Source organism: Mastigoproctus giganteus, chromosome 7 (genome assembly GCF_048544385.1).
Source record: "Mastigoproctus giganteus isolate SK-2022 chromosome 7, ASM4854438v1, whole genome shotgun sequence".
NCBI lineage: Eukaryota > Metazoa > Arthropoda > Arachnida > Uropygi > Thelyphonidae > Mastigoproctus > Mastigoproctus giganteus.
In genome coordinates this window covers 46,585,305-46,597,693 of record NC_143581.1, presented here as the reverse complement: position 1 = coordinate 46,597,693, position 12,389 = coordinate 46,585,305, and the positions used below count along the sequence as shown (strand labels likewise).

Sequence of the window (12,389 nt, the reverse complement as noted above, 5' to 3'; positions counted from 1 at the left end):
TAGGTAAAGATCAGCGCCAAGCAGAGCTTCTTCAGGATGACCTATACAGACTTCAGGGATGATCAGAATAGTGGCAGCCATGTTTTAATGCAGCAAAAATCAGTCTTACACTTGGGAACAACAATCCCAAAATAACTTACACAATCGGTGGGGTTGAAATAAAAACAGTAGAGGAAGAAAAGTATTTGGGAGTTACGATACGGTCAAACTTGAGCAATGTAGACAGGCAGATAGTGTCCTACCAATCGAGTTTCCTTGCAGAGACAGGTAGGTCATAATATCACTGATTAATGTTGTTGTATAACACTACACTTGAAATACTGTGTCCAGGCACGAAAACATCACCTTAAAAAAAAAAAAAAAAAAAAAAATTATTGAAAGGATCCAAATATGGGCAAAAGTGTGTCCACATGAGGAAAGACCTCGAATATGTGGGCTCTAGAGTTCTTAAAGGAAACTCCTTAGAAGATATTTGATTGAGATAAGATTCTGCGATGTGAAGGTGAAATGAACGAGGATGAAATTTTCACTGTTAATAGGAATCATTAACTAAAATTACAGGGAGAGAAGTATATAATGGATTGCAGGAAGTTTTCTTTAAGCCAGTGAGTTGTTGATTACTGGAATAAGTTTCCTCTATGGGTCGTTGAAGCTGATCGGTTAGGAAAATTCAAATGTCAACTGCATAAATAACTACGTGACGAGAAAGTCAAAGCTCTAGGTGATTTTTCCTCGTTTTTCTTTTTTTAATTGATTAATTAATTATTCTTATTTTTTTTACTGGTGCAGCAAAAACCCAGGGCTTCCTTGCACCATATGACTAATACCATAACATAATCACAAAGGAACTGAATGCAAAAAAAGAATTAACATCATATATTTAGATTTCACAGTAAAGTTTAACACTGTTCCACATTAAAGACTACTGAACAAACTGGAGCAATGTAACATTAGAGAACAGCCAGTATCATCCAAGGTGTGGTTGAGTGGTAGAAGACAGTAGTTATTAATGGGCACTGCTGTTTATGGTCTAATGTTATTAGTAGACTCTCTCAGGATTTAGTGCTGGGCTCCAGTGGCGTAGCTACCATGTAGGCAGGCAAGTCAATTGACTCCGGGCACTTTAGGGGCCCAGCATCTTTGGCTGACTCCTGTTTTTGCAATTTTCATTACTTAAGTAGGGGCCAGAACATGTTCTTTTCCACCGGGCCCGAAAAAGGGTAGCTACGCTACTGCTGGGCTCCTTACTGTTTTCACTATTTATTGACGATACTAATGGATGCATGTCAAGTTTGATACCTAAATCTCCTGATGATACATAGGTTGACAGAATATACTACTGCAACAAGACCTAGAGAAACATGCAGATGGGATTAGAAGTGGCAGCTGAGATTTAACATTGATAAATGCAATTGGACGGCAGTAACCACAGAATAACATAGCAATTGGGATGGCAACACAAGATAATGGAGAACGAAAAAGACCTACGGAGTACAGTCCACTACAACGTTCTCTGAACAGTGCACAAAGACTGCTAATGCAGTAGATATAATCACCATTCTTGCCATACCAGGTGGAAAAAGGCCCGAGATTTAATCCCGTTAAGGACGCAAGGAATTTTTAAGGGACTCTTTTCACAACGTAGCCGAGTTGGTCGATGCCATCAGAGAGTTGCATGCTTTTCCTCCGGAAACTCGAGCTTTTTGTCCAACAAACTGGCAAATTGACCGCAGGATACATGCAATTGCAGACAACACACAAAGTTCGTCGGTTATGTCAATGATATATAAAAATTTTGCCAACAGGGACGAGGTGATTATCCTGTTTTATGAGGTAATGGTTAAGCAGCACCTTGTTACTTACTGCATCTGGAAGCCTTATTTTAGGAAGGTGGTTGATTTGTACCTGCGAGTTACAGATCAGCAGCCTAGGCACCTGAGAGACCTGTTTGAATATTTAAAAAGTTTTAATTAAGGATTTAATTGATTGGCTAAACTACATGCTGATATAAACCTTATTCTTTCTCGAAGACAAATTTAAATTGAAAACGAATGGTTGCAGATGTACAAAAATTTGCTTTCAGCCAGAGTTCTAATTGATTGTTAGAATTAACTTGCATTTGGTGTTATTAGCATTGGGCATATGATGCAAGAAAGCAAGCTTATGCAGCATCATAAAAAAAAAAAAAAAAAAAAGAAAAGAAAGAAAGAAAAAAACCCTCTCCTATTTCACCCCTCTGTTCGTTTGAAATACCTGTCCAGCTGAGCCTTAAATTTATTTAGGCTATCAACTTCCACAACAAGGGATGGAAATCCGTTCCACAAACCAACTACCCGCTGGCTAAAGGCAAATTTCCGCACATCTATCCTACATCTGTCTTTCCTCAATTTGAATTTATGTCCTCTCATTTGATTATTCTGAGCAAGAGGAAAAATCCCATCAGCATTGAGCATGCTCAAACCATTCAAGGCTTTATACACTTCTATCAGATCACCTCGCCGGTGCCTAGTCTCCAGACACTGTCATTTGCAAAACTTAAGCCTTTCTTCGTAAGAGCAACCCTTTGTTTCATTCACTAATCTTGTTGCCCTTTCCTGTACTCGTTCCAGCAGCTCTACATCCTTCTTGAAATGAGGCCTCCAGACCTGTATAGAGTACTCAAGGTGTGGCCTGACCATTGCCTTATATAAGGGAATAATCACCTCTTTATCCCTGCTAGAAAAATTCCTGTATATCATTGACAAGACACCATGAGCTGCTCTTGCAGCCCATCTGCACTGCTCAGAAAACTTCATATCTGTCTGCACAATTACCCTCCAGGTCCTTTTCATTCTCTACCACTGTCGGTGTAGTACCACAAGGTTGATACGTTGCTCTGAGGTTACTGTTTCCCCATATGTAGTACTTTACATTTGTCAATATTAAACTTCATTTGCCACCTCTCAGCCCATCTGCTCAACCTTTCCAGATCCTGTTGCAGCAGTATACTGTCAGTAGTGTCCTTAACAACTCTCCCAACCTTTGTATCGTCTGCAAACTTGGACATTAAGATTGATATACCATCATCAATATCATTTGGTTAATTTATTTGGAAGTGGTTAATTTATATATTAATTTATATTTATCTCTAGGAGGCTTTCGGATCAGCTAGTGTATAATCTTGCTACCTCTACTCTGCCAGACAGTGACTGGAGGGAGTCCGGATGATAGCACATTACATTCCACTTTCCATTTTGAGAAACCTTGTCCTGCTCAATCAGCTTCAACTTCTCGAAAATCTGCTACCAATTCCTTAAATGCCGATCTTCAGATAATTCTCCAGTGGGGCAAAGACAACTTAGTTGATTTCCACCCTTCTAAAACTCAGTCTTGTCTTATATCTTGCAAAAAGGATTCTTCTGCTCCTATGCTTACCTTTAGTGACACTCCGATTTCTAGGCAAAATGATATATCTCTTTTGGGGATTACCCTGACTTCTAATCTCTCATGGCAGAAGCACATTACAAATATTGCTTCTTCTGCATCTAAAAAACTTGGTTTTCTCTTTCGCTCTCGGCGTTACTTTTCTTCCAAACAACTGCTCACTCTGTATAAATCGCAAATTTGCCCTGCCATGGAATATTGTTCCCACATCTCGGGTGGTGCCCCCAAAACCTCTCTCAGGCTTCTTAATTCCATTCAGAAGAGGACAGTTAGGTTAATTAATGATTCATCTTTAACAAAGTCTCTCCACTCGCTGTCTCATAGACGTACTGTTTCTGCTGCATGCCTCTTCTACAGATACTTCCATGGGCACTGTTCTTCTGAATTGGCTTCTATAATTCCCGCTCTCTCTTTTAAAACAGTCCGAACACGTGCCGCCACCAGCCAACATCCATTTACTGTCCAACTTCAAACTCACAGAACCAACTTTTCATCTTCCTCGTTTATTCATTCAACTGCCGTTGTCTGGAACAACCTTCCTTCGTACATATTTCCTGAAAATTACAGTCTACAGATGTCCAATGTCAACTACTTTCGTCTTCTCAACCTCCAACCCAAGCACGGTACCAAGTACTATAGGTTCTCTAGTGTTTGGGGTTTACATAAAAAAAAAAAAAAAAAAAAAAATATATATATATATATATATATATATAAAAATTTAAAGATAAGTCAAATTATGAGAAGAGATGGAGAAATTATGTGAGTAGGTTTTGATTCCCCCCCCCTTTTTTTTTTTTTTTGCTGATGCAGTAAAGCTTGCATCATACGCTACTTGTTGCCGTTGGTAGTATCGTTCTTTCTACAGTCTTGAGCTCCGACATAGGGACGCAAATTTATTTTTATGTGTTACTAGGAGTTTCCCTCAAAACTGCCAAAGGTCACTGTAAAGAAGCATGAACACCGCTAAGCCAGTCTTGAGTGTTATGTACAGTTTATGTTGTATGGCTGGCCTCTTAGCAACCATCCAGCAGCAGTCACGTAATCAGCCGTCAGGTATTCACTAATGTGGATACCTGACGGCTGATCAAGTCCACATGACAGACAAGTCCATGAAGATTTAAAGAAAGAAGTGCAGGAGAGTGGGTAGAGGAAGACAGTTACCAGATACAGGTAACTGTGTCTTCCTCTACCCACTTTTCAGTACTTCCTGGAAGCACTGAAAAAGAGATGAAGTATAAAGCATAAAAAGTGCGTTCAGAGATTTGTCCTGTGACAAATCTCTGACCGCACAGGACAAATCTCTGACCGCACAGAGATTTGTCACAGGACAAATCTCTGACCGCACTATGACATTGGCAAAAATGACACTTGTCGTGGTCATCTGACATGCACGAGTGGAGTTAGTATAGTAGATCCACGGTGTCGAAGTGTTTAATGCCATCAGCAATAATAAGACCCCACACTAGCGAGTAGCTGCCAATGTCAGCAAGAAGGGCGACCCCATAGTGTAGAAGAGTTTTCCCTGCCATCAGCAGCAGTAAATCCCGCACTATCGACGAGAATAGCCGCCAGACTAAGCAGAAGTAATCCATGGTGTAGAAATTTCTAATCCATTAGCAGAATAGATCCTATAGTGCGGAAGAATTTTCCATTCTGTCAGCAGTGTAGATACCATAGTGTGAAAATGTTTCATGCCATCAGCAGTAGCTGAAACCCACACTTGCAACGAGAGCAGCTGCCAATGTTAGAGTGATCTCATGGTAGAGCAAAACAGGATGCCTCTTCTCATCAGAAGGGTGCAGTGGGTAGGCATGGTCCAGGGGCAACAAAACATCAAGTGGACAGAGAGGTGCTAGCGCAGAACTGGAAATTGGGGTTACAAGAGTAGGAACAGTTGACGTTCTAGTTTAGAGTGGAACGGTAGTATAATGAGTACTTATTCCAAGAGCAGGCTGTCTAGAGAAGGATAGCAGGGATTTACACTGGGCGAAAACTTTGTTAGTAAAATGCAGGAAGACAGTAAAATTGTTTTGTTCAAAGATCAGGCTGTGTTTCTGTTCATGGACAAGAGCAGAAGGAGGGAGGGCGAGAGAGAGACCCGTGAACCTGATAAGTGGAACAGTAATGGAGAGCTTGACCCGGTATCCTTCCACACCATAAGACAGTGAGGAGAATCAGAAGCGCCTAGTGCCATCAATTTCAGATTCAATTGAGCCATTTACAGTTAGGACATATGTGCCATATAATCCTGGAAAGAACCATTTCAACATTTTAATTTTTTTTTTTTTTTTTTATGAGAACCCCAAACACGAAAGGTATCAAAACCTATGGTACTTAGTACCGTGCATGGGTTGAAGGAGAAGTATGGGGAGAGGGGGATGCCGGAAACTTTGCTCTAGAGAATGCCGAAGCATACTTCTGGAAGGAAACATTTTGATGTTAACGTAATCATCGAGTTTGCCAAAACCTCGTTAGTTCTTTGTAGCCACTAGCCTTTTCTCGTTTGACATCAGTATTACAGTTTAGGCTAATTCCCAAAAATTCAGCAGGTATGTTTCTCCTGATGTGAAAGCATAGTCCACGACAAACAACCTCCGGATCTAGAGAAAGTTTTCCAGCAATAACTTCGAGTGCGGTAATTGAAACAGTTCTACATGCTCAAGTAATAGAAAGTAGGCCGCATCTTTGCATTGTATCAAGGTGTTTAATAATAGCCACTCTATCCCCCCCCTCTAAAACCAGATGCATGCCCCACAACGAGGATGAATATGAAATAATACGGGAGATTGACTGCCTTAAATGTAAGGCCCCAATTGGTCTGGTGATCCCTGAGAGCATAGCAAATTAGTTTAAAATTTTTTGCGTTATGCACTGTACATGCTTGTTAAATAGTTTTACTTCAAGTAAAATTCCTAGGTATTTGTGAATACGCAACAATCTAGCGTTCCCTTTCAGTGAATATACTATAAATGTCTTGTCCATATACGTTGATTTATATATATCAAAGTCAGTATCGTTGTTTCATGGAATATCATCCGGGATGGGATGTTGATTCCACCTTCGATTCTCGACTTGTATCACGATTCCTCTCTACAGACGCTGCAACTTGCATCGTGATGCAGACTCATATGGCATTTCATTGATAATCTTTTAATTTCATTGATATGCAACTTTTGAATCCGATCGTTTCATTGATTGGATACGTAATCGGCAACCGAAGTCACAATGCGCTCTTTATTTCAAATCACAAAACTGGCCGTATCTTTCTTTTAAGTAGTTAAAATAAGCCTTAATGTATTCGAGTGTTTCTCCTATCCACAAAATACTGTAAAAGGTTGGGTTTCCTTGCACCATATGGTTAATACTAATACGCCGCTTCGCATACAAATATTCTTTGAGTCTAGCCAACTTTTATTTACCGTATTTCCCCATGTACAAGACGCACCCTTTTTCGAAAAATTTGGGGTCTAAAAACTGGGTGCGTCTTATACAGTGGTTGTAGATTTTTTTCTTGCATTTCCCGCTTTTTCGGGCTTGTTGTCTTTGCGCTAATTGTTTCGCACTTGTTACCGATATATTAGGTTACGTTTTGCCACGTTCTGCCCAGAAATGGCTCAGAAAAGATTTTCGTACAGTGCTGAATTCAAGTTAAAAGTGATCTAGTTTGCAAAAGTGAATGGAAATCGTGCTGCTGAACGTAAGTTTGGTCCTCCTCCAACTGAGAAAACAATCCGAGACTGGCTACGGGAGGAAGAAACCCTATTGAAAACGCCACAGCAGAAGAAGGCCATGAGAGGCAAGTCAGCAAAATAGCCTGATTTAGAGAGGGAATTGAAGATATGGATTGAAAAGCAAAGGGCAATTGAAATTCCCGTGTCCACAAAGATGGTTCAGCATGAGGCCAGAAGAATTGCTGATGAAAAAGAAGTTACTGATTTCAAAGGAGGACACAACTTGTGCTTCAGGTTCATGAAACGGAATGGACTAAGCATGCGTACACGCACCAGACTTGCCCAAAAGATGCCTGAAAGCTATGAGCAGAAGGTCCTTGAATTTCATTGTTTTGTCATTTAATGTCGGAAGACGCATCAGTTTGAGTTGGGACAGATTGCAAATATGGACGAAGTCCCCCTTCAATTTGATGTCCCAAGTAACAGAACTGTTGATAAGAAGGGGGTGAAAACTGTAACTGTGAAGACAAGTGGACATCAAAAGAGCCATTATGCAGTTGTTCTAGCTTGTTGTGCCGACAGAACCATGCTGTCTCCTATGCTGATTTTCAAACGCAAAACAATGCCAAAAGAAGGCATTCCTCGAGGAGTGATTGTCCACTTTCATGACAAGGGTTGGATGGATCAGAATGGGATGAAGATCTGGTTTGAGAAAGTTTGGAGCAGGAGACCAGTGGGCTCTTACGCAAACCTGCTCTATTGGTGCTTGATCAGTTCAGGGCACACATAACAAAAAACACAAATAAGATTGCTGCAGAGCAAAAAACAAAACTTGCCGTCATACCTGGAGGCTTGACATCCCAGCTCCAACCACTTGATGTCAGCATTAACAAACCCTTCAAAGCTGCCATGAGAGACGAAATGACGTCTTCTGGGGCCAATTTGACACTAGCAGGAAGAGTGAAGAAACCAACTATAGAAGTTTGTACCTCGGTGAAAAGATCCTGGGATAATATCAAGTTTGAGATCGTTGTCAAGTCATTTAAGTGTGGCATTTCAAATGCCATAGATGGAACTAAGGACAAGGAAATATATGAAGACAGTGATTCGTCATCAGACACAGATGAAGACAAGCTAATGGATGGGAGTTTTGACAGTGATGAGGAGTTGTATGAATTTTATGATGAATAAAACTTGAGTTCAATAACTTTATGTAATACATTTTTTTTTTTTTTTTTTCAAATTTCGGGCCCCAAAATTAAGGTGCGTCTTATACATGGGGAAATACGGTATATTATTAATTTTATTATTTTTCTTTATTTTTTAACCTTTGTCGCTAAAGTCTAACGGCCGTGTCTTTTTTAAATAATCTCCTTTTAAGTACATACAAGTTTGTCATAGACGAATCCACTCGTAGAAGCACTCCTGGAAGCCATATCTTGATAAGTCTTTGAGAGTGGCTGTTGACTTTTTTGAGCTTTTATAATATGCTTGCGTCACTTAAATTGTAATTTTCTTCAGACACTTGTCTCCATAAATCTCAGACATTTCTTTCAAAGTCTCTGTAGTACTTGCACCACGTCGAATGTCGTAGCCTTGAACAACTGCGCCAGTGTATTCTTGGGCGTACATTCTCCTGCTATCTACCGGAAGCTCACAAAAACTTGAGTTGCTTTACGGTAGCGCTACCATTCCAGAAATTAAAATGATCAACCTGTATTATCGGAATAGCTTCCTCATTTATTATCATTTTGATTTTTTTTGTTACGTAATCGGTATAATAGAGATCGTGTTTATTTGTTTGTTGTAGGCGTAGGGTTAAAAAAAAAATGCTACCATCGCCAGAGACCGACTAACTCAGCCATATTGTGAAAAATACTCATAAAAATTACTCACGTCACTGACTGGATTCGAACTCAAGTTTTTGCCAGCCGGTGTTTGTCGAGGATGGTGATTCTACCCACTCTGCTAACCGCGAAGGCTGGGACCGAGTAAACAACAAGATAATTCAAGAAATAAAATTATCTTCTTTAAAGATAATATTTTTGGTATATCCAAGTTTATCTCATCATGCATTAGTATTATAAATTATTCCTAGTATATTCAAGTCGGCATACCATCCATGTGGAGGGAAGTCTGAGTAACCATTTGCCGTTTGATTCTTACTGGTGGTCGAACTGTGGGACAGGTTTGGATGGCTTTTCTGGCTCTAAACGGAGGAGGAGATTGTCTGGAAAAATTAATAAAAGGCGCAAATAATTTGTTTCAATTTTCTTCATAGAAATATTCTAATCACACAAGTCAAACTATATTTATTAAAATTCCAAAGATTGGAGCGAAAAAACAGAAAAAAAAAAATAAATAAATAAACACATGTATATAAAAACACAATACTTGATACCCCTTCGGAAAGTTTCGCGGATCCCAGTTTGGGAAACGCTGATTTAGGTGGTTATCTTGGGCGTCAAATTCGAGGAAAGAAACAAATTAAAATTAAAAATATGGGAAAAAAATACAAATAAATAAAGATGCCATTATTTCAGTTCTCGTAAGCGTATGGAGGGAACGTGAATAATAATAATTCATTTATCTATATTTCTATAAATATATCGAATGTTTCATTTAATATAGTTACTTATTTACTGCAAAGATTATTACTTGAGCGAAATTCTTTTTAAATTTGCAATGTAGCTAAGGCGCCTCGCTCTGCAATTTTGATAAGCAATAACTAGGTTACAATGAGTTAGGAAAAAAAAAAACACAACAACTTAACCTACATTTGTCCTCGGGTTGGGGTGGGATGAATTCATGGTTTGTTTAATGCACCAATTACTGGTATTTAATCTAGAATTTCTCCCCCCCCCCCCCCAGGAATAATAATAATTCTATAAATTGAGTTTTATTCCTAATCACCTAATAAATTTCGGCATTTAAAAAATATTAAAAATAAAAATTTAATACTTAAACAAATATCAATGTTTAATATAAAAATTATATTATTAATGATTTTCAAATTAAACACTATTACGCCACGTTGAGTGTTACAAACTGCACGAGGAATGCTGAAGAAGTGCCAACCACTTTCAAGTGAAAATTAAAACTATCAAATAAATTAATTAAAAATACAGAATAGATAAATTTAATATATTCGTTAATTTTACCCAATATCCTATTGAAGTTCTCGCTCAGTTTCTAAGGCAAAAGTCACCTTAATCACACGTTTGTCACTTTTTTTTTCTGTTAATGCTTTCTTTCTATATTTATTTTAATTACTTGTTAATTAGGTATTTTTGCTATACTGTTTCTCACTTATAACGGGAAGTTATTTTATGTACTGCACTGAAACATTTTACCTGTCAATTATCGGAATAGCTTCCTCGTCTAATTTGGCTGCAGCGCCATCTAGTAGTTGAGAGAGCCGGGAAAGTTGATACTGAGCTTCTCGAAACATAAATCGTGTTACAAATTGTTCGGGAATGAGGTAGCTAGCATATTTCTGAAATAAAGAAAAAAAATTGCAATATAGTAAAAAACTTGACACGTTGAAAGAAAACTTAATAGCCATTATAACAAGAGTTTTTGTAATAATTTTAAAAAAAATAAGTTTATCACTATCATACAAGTACATTGCGAATAACACCTAAAGTAAAATATTATTATTATTTTTTTTTAAGCGATAACTGAAATAAACTTCGTACAATCACCTTTTTTATTCTCATGCTTTTAGATTTAAATTTACTGATAAAAATCGACTTTAAATTTCCTCAAAGTGACCCCCCCCCCAAATACTTCGTTTAGTGTCCTTATACGAGATTAAAAACATGTTAAATACAGTAATTTTAAACAGCTCTGACAAGGCAAACATTGTCAGAGTCGATTTGATCGATGCCAGTGACAACGGTGCAATAGAATCGAGATTCGCGCTCTCAGTACTTTCAAGCTTTCCCAAAAGTTTAATTAATTTATTTATTTTAACTGTGACAAAATGTACTATTAAAATTCGGAATTATACGCGATCCTACACACATACATATATATGCACCGAGCCTTAAAATTTTTCAATCCATCTGAGTAATATACATGCCTTTTCTTTTCTTTAAGTTTAATTAGTACTTTTTAAACTATAAAGGGATATTTTGCAGATGAAAAAAAACTATAAATGGTACATTTTACAGCAATAGGAGAGCAGATTTAGAAAATCTGCATCTGCAAACAGTGGGCTGAGTTGCCATTTAGTCTTAACAGCAGATTAATTCCATTATGACAGAAAACGAGCATCGTAATTGCTTTGCACATTTTTTCCATGTACTGTATACATACAAAAGGACTGCAAGTACATTCCGCAAGAAAAAAAAAAAGGAAAGAAGGTCGTACAGTATTGTGATTTTTTGGCTACAAGACACTCTGGGACTCAATGAAGTAGTCGTAATTAATGTTTTTTTTTTTTTTGTCAATGATGCCATTCACAACTATTGCTGTGTTTGTAGTCCAGATCATGTTTAATTTTTATTTTACAAATATTGAAATTCTGATCGGGGCTCACATCTGGTGAGTATGGGCTTGACACACCCAGGGTTCTGAGCTGGATATCATCATTCTTCTTCTTCCTTGGTGATTCCCTTCTCTTTCAGGGTGACTCAATTTTTTTTTTGGCTGGTGCAGCATAAGCCTTAGGCTTCCTTGCACCATATGGCCATTACTAATACTAGCAATGCGTATATACAATAGACAACTGCCTAAAACAAATATCGAAAACTCCAAGTAGTTTTTCGAGTTTTCAATATTTGATTCCACCTCATTTTAGCTTATTAGCTAATGATAGATCACCATATAGGACTAGTATACGAATAAAAATACGTAATTCATTCATTATACAAATGTGGAGACTAAGTTACTGCTGACTATGCGACAGACTGCTTTAGTCTGCCGCACCAGAAATTGATACTCCAGATATTTGTATATCATTGAGAGCATTGCTAACTGTTCCAAGTTATACGGAATGGTCCCTATTTTGACAAACTTTACCTAACTGCCAAGAATAATATGAAATGAGCTGGCATTTCTCAGAATAGTTTAAAAAGGCAATTAGTGGTGTTTGTATTTTCAAACATGAAAATATCGAGTCACAAAAGAAAACAAAACACCTCAAAATAAAATGAACTGAATTCAAAATGGAATTAGCAAACGAATATGCAAGTAAATGCACTTAATGAAGGGAAAGTTGCCGCTTTGAGTTTAGTGATAAGCCTCCTCTCGTCTTTCTTCTTCCCTCCCCACTATGATGATACAGTACTG

The 12,389-nt window shown here is 38.0% G+C and overlaps 1 protein-coding gene across 1 annotated transcript in view; it reads right to left on the bottom strand.

Moving 5' to 3' along the window:
- Positions 1-12,389, bottom strand: part of LOC150082873 (N-terminal EF-hand calcium-binding protein 1-like) — a 58,207-nt gene that overhangs the window by 37,108 nt on the left and 8,710 nt on the right. Inside the window, exons 5-6 of the mRNA XM_090376885.1 lie at positions 10,448-10,590; positions 9,212-9,324 (exon numbers count right to left, since the gene is read on the bottom strand). Of these exons, the coding sequence (XP_090233011.1) occupies positions 9,212-9,324; positions 10,448-10,590 (256 nt within the window). The remainder of the gene's footprint in view (positions 1-9,211; positions 9,325-10,447; positions 10,591-12,389) is intronic.